General features: G+C 45.9%; 2 protein-coding genes across 3 annotated transcripts in view; one reads left to right on the top strand and one right to left on the bottom strand.

Annotated features, from left to right (window-relative positions):
* Positions 1-710: 710 nt before the first annotated feature.
* LOC309505037 (uncharacterized protein) overlaps positions 711-15,858 on the bottom strand; it is a 67,314-nt gene continuing 52,166 nt past the window's right edge. Inside the window, exon 2 of the mRNA XM_082178401.1 lies at positions 711-2,810. Within this exon, the coding sequence (XP_082034527.1) occupies positions 1,692-2,771 (1,080 nt within the window). The 5' untranslated portion in view covers positions 2,772-2,810 and the 3' untranslated portion in view covers positions 711-1,691. The remainder of the gene's footprint in view (positions 2,811-15,858) is intronic.
* LOC309505017 (nuclear factor 7, brain-like) overlaps positions 12,565-15,858 on the top strand; it is a 112,621-nt gene continuing 109,327 nt past the window's right edge. For both annotated transcript variants that reach the window (XM_082178370.1, XM_082178369.1), the window contains exon 1: positions 12,565-13,253. In XM_082178370.1, the coding sequence (XP_082034496.1) occupies positions 12,861-13,253 (393 nt within the window). In that variant the 5' untranslated portion in view covers positions 12,565-12,860. The remainder of the gene's footprint in view (positions 13,254-15,858) is intronic.

The raw sequence follows: 15,858 nt of genomic DNA, 5'->3' as shown, positions 1-15,858 counted from the left end.
GTTTAGCTTACGCTACGGGTAAAGTCATCTTTTCTCGAGATATGAAGCAAAAAAATTATCCTTAATTTTTATATCTTGTCAACGCAGTGCGGCAGCAAGCAGACCTAGAGCAGGCAATCTAGCGTGCTCATAGGCTGCTCTGCGGCAACTGCAGCAGCCTATCACTGAGCCCTTGGCGTGACGTCACGCCCAATGAGCGCGAGCAGCGCGCCTACGCGTCACGGCCCGAGGCGGGGCGTGGCAGAGGGTATAAATATGGGCTGAGAGGCTGCTTTCACTGGTTTTTGTCGCAGAAGCGAGTGAGCTCGTGGCGCGAGCACGGCGGGTTACGCAATACTCGTTCCCTCTCTAGAGAGAACAGAGGTTACGTTAGGTAACCGAGTACGTTCTCTTACGAGAGGTTCTCTCGTATTGCGTAAGTTTAGCTTACGCTACGGGAACTCCCTTGTCAACGCCGTGCGCGCCCGGCATCCACTGAATGAGTCCCAGGGAAGCCCGGGGGAACACGAGAGTGTGAGCCAGGCGGCCAATGATATGGCTAGCGCAAGTACATAAGCACATAGTAGGGGGAACAGAACGGCGCGGCCGGTCTGACTAACCAACCCTTATATTGTACAGCTCAACCAGGAGGGCTAAATCAAACAGCAGTAGCCCGCGCACAGAAGTGGGCCGGCCTACGCGAGATTTAGACTGATAAAAGTTTAGCCTGCAGGGCGGGAACTTCTAGATTGTAAAATCTAACAAATGTAGACGGGGAGGCCCAGCCCGCCACCGTACAAATGTCATGAATAGAAATTCCGCTAGTCCAAGCCCATGACGAGGCCATGCCTCTAGTAGAGTGGGCTCTGATGCCCAAAGGGCATTGCAGGTCTTTAGACGCATAAGCAGCTGCAATAGCGTCCACTATCCATCTGGACAGAGTGTGTTTCGAGGCGGCGAGACCCTTGGTGCGCCCACCAAACGAAACGAAAAGCTGCTCCGAGCGCCTCATGGCGGCGGAGCGCGTAATGTAATTTCTCAGCGCTCTGACAGGGCAAAGGAGATTACTGTCAACTTCGCTGCCGGTAGCCGGCAAAGCTGAGAGAGAAATGACCTGTGCTCTGAAGGGTGTGCCCAACACTTTGGGGACATAACCGTGTCTCGGTTTGAGAATGACTTTAGAGTCATTAGGTCCGAACTCGAGACATGCCGCGTTAACTGATAACGCATGCAGGTCACCCACACGTTTGACTGAAGACAGGGCTATCAGAAAAACGGTTTTGAGCGTGAGGTATTTCATATCCACAGTTTCCATGGGTTCAAAGGGATGCGCTTTCATGGCCTCTAAGACCAGGGAAAGATCCCAAATAGGAACCGAGGGGGGTCGCGGGGGGTTCATCCTCCTAGCTCCTCTAAGGAAGCGGATAATGAACTCATTCCTCCCTAATGCGCGGCCCAGCGCCGAGTCGGAAAAAGCTGATATGGCCGCAACATATACTTTGAGCGTGGAGGGGGACCTGCCCATGTCCAACAGCTCTTGGAGGAAACAAAGCACACGCGACACCTCACATGTTTGTGGATCCAGCCCTTGGGCGGTGCACCATTTATTAAACACAGACCATTTAGATGTGTAGAGCCGTCTCGTAGAGGGAGCTCTAGACTGTGTGATCGTGTTCACAACCCCTATTGGCAAGTCAACGGGTATCCGTTGACTATCCATACATGCAGAGACAGCGCTCTGGATGAGGATGCCAGATCGAGCCGCGGGCTTGAGAGAGAAGGTCTCTTCTCACCGGTATCGGCCAGGGGGGTGTGTCCGCCAGCCGTATTAGATCTGGGAACCACGTTTGATTCTCCCAATACGGGGCTATGAGGAGCACCGTGTGGCGCGCTTCCCTGATTCTCCCGATGACTTGTGGCAGCAGAGAGACAGGGGGAAAAGCGTAAAGCGGGCCGCTGGGCCAGGTTTGGGCCAGCGCGTCCTCGCTCTTGGAAAAGAACCGTGGGCAGTGCGCGTTGTCTTTTGACGCAAAGAGGTCGACTTCCGCTCTGCCGAAACGGCGCCACAGTGACTGGACTGTTTGGGGATGCAAAGACCACTCCCCCAGGGGAACATTGTCCCTGGACAGTCTGTCTGGACCCTCGTTCAGGAGACCCGGCACATGCGCGGCTCTCAGCGAGCGCAGTGAGTGCTGAGCCCACACAAGGAGGCGTTCCGCCAGGGCGCAGAGTGTTTTGGATCTGACACCGCCCTGACGGTTCACATAGGCTACCACTGACATGTTGTCCGTGCGGACTAGTACATGGTGGCCCTGTAGGTATGGGAGGAAGTGCTTGAGCGCTTTCTCGACCGCCAGCATCTCTAGACAGTTTATATGAAGGTGACTCTCCTGGTCTGACCAAGGGCCATAGACCGGTCTGCCCTCTAATAGCGCTCCCCAACCTAGGTTGGACGCATCTGTCGAGACAACTTTCCGGTGCGAGACAACTCCCATCGTCACTCCCGTGCGATACCATTCGGCTGCTAGCCAGGGCTGCAGGGCTGAAACACAGCCATGATCCACTCTGACTCGTAAGCGGCCGGCCGTCCAGGCTCGGTGAGGCACTCGCGCTTTCAGCCAGCGTTGAAGCGGGCGCATGCGCAGTAAGCCCAGCTGGAGCACTGCTGCAGCTGAGGCCATATGCCCCAGGACTCGCTGGAATGTCCTCAGCGGAACCTGACTGCCTGTCTGGAAAGACGCGGCGAGATGTCGAATGCGGCGCGCGCGCTGCTCTGACAATCTGGCCGTCATAGCCACCGAGTCCAGTTCTATTCCGAGAAAGGAAGTCGACTGGCGGGGCAGTAATGAGCTCTTGGTCCAGTTGACCGAGAGACCCAAGCATTCCAGATGGCTGAGAAGCGCTGTTCTGTGAGACAAAAGCTCTGCCTCTGACTGCGCGAGGACTAGCCAGTCGTCCAGATAATTCAGTATCCGCATTCCTTGTCTCCTCAGGGGAGAGAGAGCCGCGTCCATGCACTTCGTAAATGTACGGGGTGCTAAAGATAGACCGAACGGCAGGACGGTGTACTGATATACCCGACCGTCAAAGGCGAATCTCAAGAATGGCCTGTGACGGGGTATTATCTGAATCTGAAAATATGCGTCCTTTAGATCGAGAGAGATGAACCAGTCTCCCGGGCGAATTTGCGCGAGGATTTGTCTGGTTGTGATCATTTTGAACGGCCGTCTCATGAGAGCTTTGTTCAAATGTCTCAGATCTAAAATAGGTCTCAGCGCTCCGTCCTTCTTGGGTACGAGGAAGTAACGGCTGTAAAGCCCGACTCGCTCAGAGAAGGATAAACCTGTTCTATAGCCCCTTTGCGCAGCAGCTTCGCTATTTGTGCTTGAAGCAGGTGCGCTGCTTCTAAAGTCCCTTTTGTCTCCGTCTGCGCTAGAAAGCGCGGGGGGCGACGAGCGAATTGAAGCGAATAGCCGTGTTATATAGTATTCAGCACCCATTCTGACGCGCCCTGAATAGCTTCCCATGCTTTTGCACGCATAGCTAGGGGTCGAATGGTCTCTGGGTTCAGATCGCCGCGTTGAGCGGGATGGGGAACCTGTATCAGAGAGGATGGGGCGGCGACGCGCCGCCAGTGCTCGAACACGGGGGCTGGAAAACAGTGCTGACTGGCTGTACAGCATATGATGGCTCGATCGCTACGGATGGAGCGCGTTTTGCTGCTAAACACCCCTGGCGCGAGAGCGGCGTGGGGGTTGTCATGTCTGAAAGTGGGTGCGCGTGCTCGTGAGCGGGCGCAGAGTTTACACTTATAACACGGCCAGTGTTTGGGAGCTTTGTAACCCGAGGTAACTGAGTGGCAGAGCAAGCAGCGGGTAGTTGTGAGCACAGGGTTGTGGGCACATTTACTACACTTGGTACTCGAGCGTGTGTCCGCTTTATTAGAGTGCGCTCTGAGCGTGTTACCATGGGGATAGTGTTTGTGTGTAGTGGTGAGCACAATTTCTACACTTATGACACCTTCGGCCAGAGCCGGAATGTTTGTGAGCTTTGGAGGATCTGCAACCCGGGGTAACTGTGTAACAGAGCGGGCAGTGGGTAGGTGTGGGCACAGAATTGTGGGCACATTCTCTACGCTTAGCACTCGAGCGGCGCATGCCCGCTATGAGAGTGCGCTCTGTGAGCGTTACCGGGGAGACCGTGTTTGTGTGTAGCAGTGAGCACGTGGGAGTGGGCACATATTCTACACTTATAACACCATTGGCGTTATAGGAAACTGATAGAGCGAATGCTTTGATGGCTCATATGTTTAGACGCTCATAAATACTCAAGCACCATCCTGTGAGCGGGAGGGTGCGAGATGCGGGTTCACTTTCTGTATGTAAGAAAGCTGCCGCGAGCTCGGAGAAGCCAGCAGAAAAAAATATATTTATCTGCCGCCAGAGTCGGATTCGAACTCGGGTCCCCCGCGCGGGAGCCTAGTGTTCTGCCACTGAGCCACAGGGGCACACATAAGCTCTTAGTTAGCGCGAGCATATGACAGAGCGTCGTGTTTCGTTTCGGCGTTTGTTTGCAGGCGCGCGTGTATTAAACAGGCTCGTTTACTGCAGTATTAGTATTTCCAGCCGCCTGAACTTTAGAGGGGACTGAGAAATATGTCAGGAACGGAGTTTAGTCCGACCTGGGTGGGACTTCCTCTTTTCGCCGGTGCTCGTGACGTCCGCTCTGATATCCCTTGAGAACGGCGCGGTTGCGCGGCTCGGACAAAGGGAGAGAGAGCGGGAAGATGTCATCATGTGCTGTGACATCGTTAGTTTGCAGACGTGCGTGTATGAAAACAGGCTCGTTTACTGCAACATAGATATTTCTAGTCGCCTGTAGCTTAGGAGGGGACTGAGAAATGGAGGTGGCCGGTAGGTGACGCGCACGACCGAGACGCGGGGTAGCTTTCTTATAACGTAAAGGAAGCCAGCCCGTGACCGCCTACTTCTGACATCCCTTGTGAGCGGCGCGTTTGCGCGGCTCGAACAGAGGGGGAGAGCGCAGGAAGGGCGAGCGTCGTCATGTTTTGCGTAGCGTTAGTTTGCAGGCGTGCGTGCATAAAAACAGGCTCGTTACTGCAATATATGTATTTCCAGTCGCCTGAGCTTAGGAGGGGACTGAGAAATATGTCAGGAATGGAGGTTAGTCCGCTAACACTCTACTCTCCTTTAGCCAGTGACGGGGGGGTAGCTTTCTTGTAACGTAAAGGAAGCTATAGCCCGAGACCGTCCGTTTCTGACATCCCTTGTGAGCGGCGCCGTTTGCGCGGCTTGACAGAGGGGTCTGACGTCATCTGCTTCGTCCCCTGAGGCGACGGCAGTGCGGGCAATGGCCGGCCGCTGCGCGTCGGTGAAGGGCGGGGGAGAAGGAGAGAGCGAGGCTCGCGGGAGGGGCTCCGGCGAGCGCTCAGCTGTCATACCCGGCTCGCTGAACGCAGCCGCCCGGGTAGAAGGCCAGGCAGAGAGCGCAATCACAAGGCGGTCTCCGTCGCTGAGCGTGGCTCTGCACGAGCCACAGGATGAGCGAGGCATTTGAAACAACGCCTCGCGCTCTTTTAGATGCAAAGTGTGTCGCGGGGCGAGCACACAACACACACACATAGAGCAAATAAAGGATATATTCGCCGGATAGCGAAGCAGGCAGGGATAGCTGAAGGCGGCGAAGGCGGCCGGCTTCCTCAGGCAGAATCCTCGGCTTGCAAGGCGCTGGTTTCAACGGCGGCTTCCTCAGAGATCAGCGATGCCAAGAGCTTCGCTGAAGAGACAAAAATCAGTGAAAGCAGCCTCTCAGCCCATATTTATACCCTCTGCCACGCCCCGCCTCGGGCCGTGACGCGTAGGCGCGCTGCTCGCGCTCATTGGGCGTGACGTCACGCCAAGGGCTCAGTGATAGGCTGCTGCAGTTGCCGCAGAGCAGCCTATGAGCACGCTAGATTGCCTGCTCTAGGTCTGCTTGCTGCCGCACTGCGTTGACAAGATATAAAAATTAAGGATAATTTTTTTGCTTCATATCTCGAGAAAAGATGACTTTACCCGTAGCGTAAGCTAAACTTACGCAATACGAGAGAACCTCTCGTAAGAGAACAGCATATATCATGTCCAAAGCTACGCCTCTAATTTCTCAGTGGTGGAAATGACGGAGGTGGAAATGACATTTTAGCAGTTTTTCTGCAATATTAGCAGTCCCTCATGTCAGGCTTAGCTACTTTTGGACTTAGCATGTTGTTTACTCGTAATAAACATAAATACATTATTTTCATATTTGTTGTACGTAATTCAACTGAACTACAGCCAAGGTGGAAATGACGCTGAATAAAAATACTCTGTATAAAAGCTTGAGTTACCTTGATTTATTTTCTTGTGCTGAAGAGCACATGTGCCTGAAGTTTCATATTCAACTAATACGTCCTTTTCACTATTATTTCCATGATTACCAAGTAAATAAAATATTTAAGGTGGATCTATTAAAGTGGATTTTGTTGATGGAGGTGGAAATGACGGAAAACCTGAGGACAGACTTATTTCATTCCAAAAATAAGTTTAAAATTATGATATACATATGGAATTTCGATGGTATGATATTATTTTATTTGTCCTTAAGACAAACATGTTAAAAAATATTTTTAAATCGATCCTTTAATATAATTTTCTAACATTCAAAGAGGGCCAGTCTGGGTTGGGGACAAGCATAAAACTGCAAAATCTGCTAATAAACAGCCATGCAAAAGCATTTTTAAAAGAAAAAGGGGAAAGATTTGGTGGTTACTAGGATGTTGGAGCATGAACTTCATAATGACAGTTTATTTTTGCACTTGTTTGTTTGTTTATTTATTTACAAAAAAAGGCCAAGGACACAAAAGTGCCTGTAGTTGGAGAATCACCCAACCATGTTTCTTTGGTTGGACTTATAAAGTTAACATTTGTACAGCCACAGTATTACTACAAATAAGTCGGACAGAAACATCAAAAGAAATGCATAAAAAAGACACTTGCATGACACTACAGCCTTTTTATTTATTGTTTTGTAGCCTGCAATGAGGCGCTCAGTATCTTCATCGGACCCTACCTACAAGATAAACACGGTGCTTTATTGGCACAACATAAACCCATTAATATTACGAGACAATAAAATATAACTTTAATTAGGGTTAAACATTTGAATTCTTACACTTAAAAACTGAGGGCGCATCTCCGCTGCTGCATCCGACTGCCTTTACGCCGCCTTCACACTGGCAGTTGAAATCAGCTCCGATACGGCTACGAAACGACCGGAAGTCATTCATTTCCTATGGAGATTCGCAGACCGCATGCGAATGGGTGCGAACGAGTGCGGTGCGGAAAAAATCGTGTCCGTTGGTCATCCGGATGCGTTCAAAAAATTGAACTCTTGCGAAAGGCTACGAACTAGCCTGGGAAAACCCAGACTACTTCCGGCGAATTTTAATTCTCTCTCCAGGATAGTCTGGAGAAGAGCCCATTCAAACTCATTTCTGTGCCGCCGAAATCGCGGCACCAATCAGAAACGTTTGGGGAGGGATTTACATGATGACGACAGCGCAGCGACGCTGAAGGAGATTTCATTACAAAGATGGATGCCGCCGTGGAACATCACTCGTTCGAATCATAGACAGTATATAAACGAATCAGTTATCGCGTCTGTTTTGAGCGATTTAAACTTACCGTTTTCGTTAAAGGGATAGAGGGCGCGCGCGCATCCTGCTGTGTGACGTGTACGCAGACTGCGCGCGCCATCAGATCACTTGGACATGGCTGTGAATAAAAGCTAAAAACGATATAAATACTGTTCGTTTTCTCACACAAACCGCTCGTTTCGTGTCTTAGGCCATCAATGTGTACTTACGATGGGGAATTGTTTAATTTGGACGACGGGGAATTGTTTTAATTTGGACTCTGTGCATGCTCTTTGAGACCGTGACCATAGACCTGCATTATATGACTGACAGACAAAAAAAAAAAGACACCTACATCTTGGATGCCCTTGAGGTAAGCTAAAACATACCAAAATTTAATTTCAAAGTAAACTATCCCTTTAAAACCGGAGCAAAGAACAACACTCGAAGCATACGTCATCTCCTTCATCGATCTGATTGGTTTTATGACTATCCAATTGCGCCCAGAGGAATTTGAGCTACGTCGGTTGGTGACGCCCCTTTGGAAATGATTTGTCTACATAGCTTCCCCAGACCCTATACTCAGTTTCAACTGAGAAGGGTCTGGTTTTAACCAGGCTAGCTACGAACGGTTCCTATCCGACAATTCCAGCGGAAGTTAGCGTTGCTATGGTACTGATAAACAAACCTGAATTCTCAACTTTTAATAAAATAAATAATGATTTTATAACGATAAGTTGTCATGTCATTTTTTTATTTTCATGATTTTCTAACGTTATTAGGGCAGTTAATACAATTAAAATCCCTATATACCACTATATCACATTTAGCCGACCTGACATATCAACGTCCTGGGGAACTTTCCTCCACGCAGCAGCCTTCAGATTAATGTCTCTATAACCCTCATCAGAGAGATCATACAGAATTGTACATTCTGACACTGACAAAATCAACCGTAATCTCTCCGCCATTTTTGTTCTACTCGCTTCCGAATCTTTTCAACGGTGTAGTACGACGTCTGCTGGGGGCGTATTGCGTATTACGGAGCTGATTTCAACTGCCAGTGTGAAGGCGGCGTTACATCACCACCATCACCGCAAAGCTCCTCCCTCCCGCACGCAATGGGTTGTGGGCAATATTAGCCGTTAGAGTGTGCATTGATCTGCACTTCGAATTCTAAACCGGAAATAGTAGACCATCCGGGTATCTTTGGAATACTCAATTCAACATACTACGATTTGGGACGTACTAATTCTAGTTTCGCATACTATTTAGGACGGATAGTATGCGAATTGGGACTCAGCACATGTCTATGGGTGGAACCACGGATCCTGTACCGACAGGCACTTCTCCCGGAAGGGCGCGCGCGCACCCGTAGACCAGACCGAGAGAGCGAAAGCAGTACGCCCATCAAAGCGCTGTGCTCGGCTTTAGGGAAGTCATCAACAGAGTTGTGCAAGTGTTCTTGGTTGTTCCCTGCATTTCGACGATGATTGTTTTATAAACAAGGCCCAGTTCGACACCGGATTTGCAGATCGACTAATGCTTAAGGATGGAGCAGTCCCAGCGATAAGGTTCACGGTTGTGCGTTGAGTAAAACTGCTTCAAATGTCTGTGTGTTGTTAGCTATCGGCGCGTAAGCACAGCAAGTAAACAACATGATCACGTATAGTTAATGTATCTATGGATCATGCGATGTATGGTGTGTGTGTGATTCACGCTCGTGATTCTTTAGCTCCGCCCACACGGCACACCTCCAGCCGCTCAGTTTTTTCCGGAAAGACTCGGTACAGCCTATCTTTCTTTATAAATATAATAAAACTAAAGACTTTTTGGAGATATGAAGGATGCAATACTACTCTATAGGTACTCAAGATTAACATGAGATTGACTGAAACTGAGTGTTTCACCCCCCCTTTAATAAAAATAGAAAATAACAGTGGTCCAAGGGAACTCCCTTGAGGCAGCCCACAACGCAGAACCTTTGTCTCAGAATAACTACCATTAAACTCCCTATTAGTAAGATAACTATAGATCCATTGGATATTTGTACAGTACACTACACTACTGTACACTACACTACACTACTGTACACTACACTACTGTACACTACACTTCACTACACTACACTACTGTACACTACACTACTGTACACTACACTTCACTACACTACACTACTGTACACTACACTACTGTACACTACACTTCACTACACTACACTACTGTACACTACACTTCACTACACTACACTACACTACTGTACACCAGTGGTTCTAAACTCCAGTCCTCGGGACCTGCTGCTCTGCACATTTTGGATGTCTCTCTTATCTGACACACTCAAATCAGTTCATGGAGTCTCTCCTAACGAGCTGATGATCTGATGCAGGTGTGTTAAATAAGGGAGAGATACAAAATGTGCAGAGCAGCGGGTCCCGAGGACTGGAATTGAGAACCACTGCTGTACACTACACTACTGTACACTACACTTCACTACTGTACACTACACTACTGTACACTACACTACACTACACTGTACACTACACTACTGTACACTACACTACTGTACACTACACTACTGTACACTACACTGCACACTACACTACTGTACACTACACTACACTTCACTACTGTACACTACACTACAGTACACTACACTACTGTACACTACACTTCACTACTGTACACTACACTACACTACTGTACACTAAACTACAATACTGTACACTACACTACAATACTGTACACTACTGTACACTACACTACACTGCTGTACACTACACTACTGTACACTACACTACTGTACACTACACTACACTTCACTACTGTACACTACACTTCACTACTGTACACTACACTACTGTACACTACACTACACTACTGTACACTACACTACACTTCACTACTCTACACTACTGTACACTACACTACTGTACACTACAGTAAACTACACTACTGTACACTACACTACTGTACACTACACTACTGTACACTACACTACAGTTCACTACACTACACTACAGTTCACTACACTACACTACAGTTCACTACACTACACTACTGTACACTACACTACACTACTGTACACTACACTACACTACTGTACACTACACTACTGTACACTACACTACACTACTGTACACTACACTACTGTACTCTACACTACACTACTGTACACTACACTACTGTACACTACACTACTGTACACTACACTACAGTTCACTACACTACTGTACACTACACTACACTACTGTACACTACACTACTGTACACTTCACTACACTACTGTACACTACACTACACTACAGTTCACTACACTACACTACAGTTCACTACACTACACTACTGTACACTACACTACACTACTGTACACTACACTACACTACTGTACACTACACTACACTACTGTACACTACACTACTGTACTCTACACTACACTACTGTACACTACACTACTGTACACTACAGTACACTACTCTACACTACACTACTGTACACTACACTACTGTACACTACACTACTGTACTCTACACTACACTACTGTACACTACACTACTGTACACTACAGTACACTACTCTACACTACACTACTGTACACTACACTACTGTACACTACACTACTGTACACTACACTACACTACTGTACACTACACTACTGTACACTACACTACTGTACTCTACACTACACTACTGTACACTACACTACTGTACACTACACTACACTACTGTACTCTACACTACACTACTCTACACTACACTACTGTACACTACACTACTGTACACTACACTACAGTTCACTACACTACTGTACACTACACTACACTACTGTACACTACACTACTGTACACTTCACTACACTACTGTACACTACACTACACTACTGTACACTACACTACACTACACTACAGTTCACTACACTACTGTACACTACACTACACTACACTACTGTACACTACACTACAGTTCACTACACTACTGTACACTACACTACTGTACACTACACTACACTACTGCACACTACACTACTGTACACTACACTACACTACTGTACACTACTGTACACTACCCTACTGTACACTACACTACACTACTGTACACTACACTACACTACTGTACACTACACTACACTACTGTACACTACACTACTGTACACTACACTACACTTCACTACACTTCTGTACACTACACTACACTACTGTACACTACACTACTGTACACTACACTACACTACAGTTCACTACACTACTGTACACTACACTACACTACTGTACACTACACTACACTACTGTACACTACACTACTGTACACTACACTACTGTACACTACACTACACTTCTGTACACTACACTAATGGCCTCATCTGTATAATTATGGGAAAGTGTGTGTCTTTGTGTGCATGCACCTGCATTTATCTACTCCCTCTATTCATGAGTTTTGTTGGTTTACAAACAGGAAAAATGTCCACATCCACGATACAAAATGTTGTCTTTATTGTTTTGAGTTATCATGAGTATGCAATGGAACAGATTGTTGTCATGTAGGCTATTTGATATATTGATTAATTTATGTATTCATCTATCCATTCAATCATTTTTGCTTCCAAGATGAATGCGTTCGGATGTGAAACATTTTGCGACACACACTTTCCCTCACTTTCACCAGCAGAGGTCCTCGTCAAGCTCTGATTTGAAAAGCTTTGTGTAATGAACCTTTTTGCAACTCATTTGTGTTGAAAGCTTCGCTGGTTCATAATGCTTCACTTCACCATCCCTACAGAAAACACAGACAAAAAGGGAATCCAGAATCCAAAACACAGGCAGAGAATGAATGAAGAAAAAAAAGTATATGTATATCCAATTTTTTATGTAACTGACTTTAAAAAAGTTATGAACAGTTTTAAAGAAAAAAAAGACTAACTTACTAGTTTCAGTGGTTTATGCAAACAGCCCCAGAAGCTCCAAAAGATCATCAGAAACTCCACCCTCTTACAAAACCTTACAGGAAGTGACTAGTCATTATTTCTTCCTTTCATTTTTACTGAAAGCTAAAACGAGTCGTGAAGAACAGAAGAGGACACATTAAATTAGGGCTTTTGTGTATTTCTGAATAAACCTAAATTAGATTTTGATTGTAATAGTTATTTACTCTTTAAACCAAATTTCAGAAAGTGAAAGTAAATTGTAGATCATTGGATCTTTTACAAGACGAGGAAATGGATTCAAAATCTGTGGAAGAGCTTTCTTGTCCTGTTTGCTGTGAAATCTTCAAGACTCCTGTTCTTCTGTCCTGTAGTCACAGTTTTTGTAAAGAGTGTCTACAACAGTTCTGGAAAACTAAGGAAACTCAGGAGTGTCCTCTCTGCAGAAGATCATCTAAACATGAACCTCCAATTAATCTAGCGTTAAAAAACTTGTGTGATTCATTGATAAAGGAGAGAAATGAGAAACGTTCATCAGGATCTGAGGAGATCTGCAGTTTACACAGTGAGAAACTCAAACTCTTCTGTCTGGAGGACAAACAGCCGGTGTGTTTAGTGTGCAGAGACTCAGAGAAACACACCAATCACACATTCAGACCCATCAGTGAAGTGCTTTCATCTTACAAGGTAAGACAAATGTCTCATTTCATATGCTGAATACAGTGGAGTAAAGAAACTGTATTATTTGTGTATGCAATAGACCAGTATTATTTTTTACTCAGACTAAATCTCTATGATTTACTACTGATATAAAATTCTGCTCTATTCTTCGACCCTCTGATGTTCAAATCTGCTTGAAAATTAGTACAAAACATGCTTTGAAAATGGGTTATTAACTTTTTTTTTTCAATAATAATAATAACTAGAATGTACATTTCCTGAAGAAAATGTGAAGTGGTGCTTGCAGTGGCAAAACTCGCCACTGGGCAGATGCTAACACAATTAACATGTTGTGATACCATGATATACCACGTTTTAGCATTATTTACCACGATTTACCATGTTTCTAAGATGATTTACTACGATTTACCACATTCCAGCATGATTTACTATGATTAACATGTTGTTAAAATGATGCTAGCATGATTAGCATTTTGTTAACATGATTAGCATGTTGGTAGCATGATGCTAGCATGATTAGCATTTTGCTAGCATGTTTTTAGTTAGATGCTAACATGATTAGCATGTTGCTAGCATTATGCTAGCTTGATTAACATGTTGTTAGCATGATGCTAGCTTGAATATCATTGTGCTAGCTTAATTAGCATATTGGTAGCATGATGCTAGCATGATTAGCATTATGTTAGCATGATGCTAGCTTGATTAGCATGTTGGTAGCTTGATGTTAGCATGATTAGCATGTTGCTAGCATGTTTTTAGCTAGATGCTAACATGATTAGCATGTTGCTAGCTTGATTAGCATTTTGTTAGCATGATGCTAGCTTGATTAGCATGTTGCTAGTATTATGCTAGCTTGATTAACATGTTGTTAGCATGATGCTAGATTGAATAGCATTGTGCTAGCTTAATTAGCATATTGGTAGCATGATGCTAGCATGATTAGCATTATGTTAGCATGATGCTAGCTTGATTAGCATGTTGGTAGCTTGATGTTAACATGATTAGCATGTTGCTAGCATGTTTTTAGCTAGATGCTAACATGATTAGCATGTTGCTAGCATTATGCTAGCTTGATTAGCATGTTGCTAGCATGATGCTAGCTTGATTAGCATGTTGCTAGCATGATGCTAGCTTGATTAGCATGTTGCTAGCATTATGCTAGCTTGATTAGCATGTTGCTAGCATGATGCTAGCTTGATTAGCATGTTGGTAGCATAATGCTAGCATTATTAGCATTTTGCTAGCTTGATTAGCATCATGCTAGCATGATGCTAGCTTGATTAGCATGTTGCTAGCATGATACTAGCATGATTAGTATGTTGCTAGCATGTTTGAGTAAGATGCTGTTGCCAGGTGGTGGTTGCTAGGGTTTTCTGGGTGGTTGCTATGGTGTTGCTAGGCAGTTGCTAAGGTGTTCTGGGTGGTTGCTAGGCAGTTGCTAGGGTATTCTTGGTGGTTGCTAGGTGGTTGCTATGGTGTTGCTAGGCAGTTGCTATGGTATTCTGGGTGGATGCTAGGGCGTTGCTAGGCAGTTGCTAGGGTGTTCTGGGTGGTTGCTAGGCGTTCTGGGTGGTTACTAGGCAGTTGCTAGGTGTTCTGGGTCGTTGCTAGGCAGTTGCTAGGGTGTTCTGGGTGGTTGCTAGAGTTTTTTGGTGGTTAATAGAGCATTTCTAGACGTTGCTAGGGTGTTCAGGGTGGTTGCTAAGGTATTTTTGGTAGTTGCTATGGTGTTACTAGGTGGTTGGTAGTTGTCAAATATGGTTACTATGGAGTTTTTATAGAGTTCTTAAAATCTTTAATAACGAGTTCCTTCAGTATGGCCGAATAGGCACAAGCATGGAGCAATATCGCAAGGCTACGAGTGTGATATTGCTTTAAAAAATGTAAAAAAAATGTTTTTATATTATTTATTGGTTTAGGGTGGTTGCTAGGGAGCTCAGAGTGGTTGCTAGGGTGCTGTAACTGGTTGCTAGGGTGTGGCTATGAAGATTTTAGGCCATTACTTATTGGCTGCTTGATAATATAAATCCTCTGAGGGAGAGAGAGAGGGAGAGAAACGCAGGGGTGTCAGGCCCTTTGGAGTGGTGTGTGTGAAAACGGCAGTTGGGATTCAAATGTTTTTAGAACTCCCCATGTAAAGTCAATGGGACTTTTTTGGCCGCTTTTTCGTCCGCTGTGCGAACATCGTACACCCGATCGCTTAGAAAAGATATAGCACACCTCTCCTCAATGAGCCGCTCGATTTGACACCTCACTCAGGGGTCTGTGACAAACGGTGCGGGGCGCATTACGCGCCAAACTTTTGGCAGAATAATAATAAGAATAACTAGAATGTACATTTCCTGAAGAAAATGTGAAGTGGTGCTTGCAGTGGCAAAACTCACCACTCGGTTGCTAGGATTTTGTACATGATTGCATACGAGACAACAACCATGTCTGTACGATGTTGTGGAGCTGAAATATGGCTTCTATATGTTGCAATATGGTTGCTAGGTAGCTCTAAACGGTTGCTATGGTGTGGTTACAAGGTTACCATGATGATATTTACAGACTGGTTTCCCAACCAAAACAAACAAACACACCCCCATGTCTATACGATGTTCTGGTGCTG

This window comes from Leuciscus leuciscus (genome assembly GCF_965113295.1).
Source record: "Leuciscus leuciscus genome assembly, chromosome: 8".
NCBI lineage: Eukaryota > Metazoa > Chordata > Actinopteri > Cypriniformes > Leuciscidae > Leuciscus > Leuciscus leuciscus.
The sequence above is the reverse complement of the archived record's forward strand: the minus strand, read 5'-3'. Positions and strand labels throughout refer to the sequence as shown.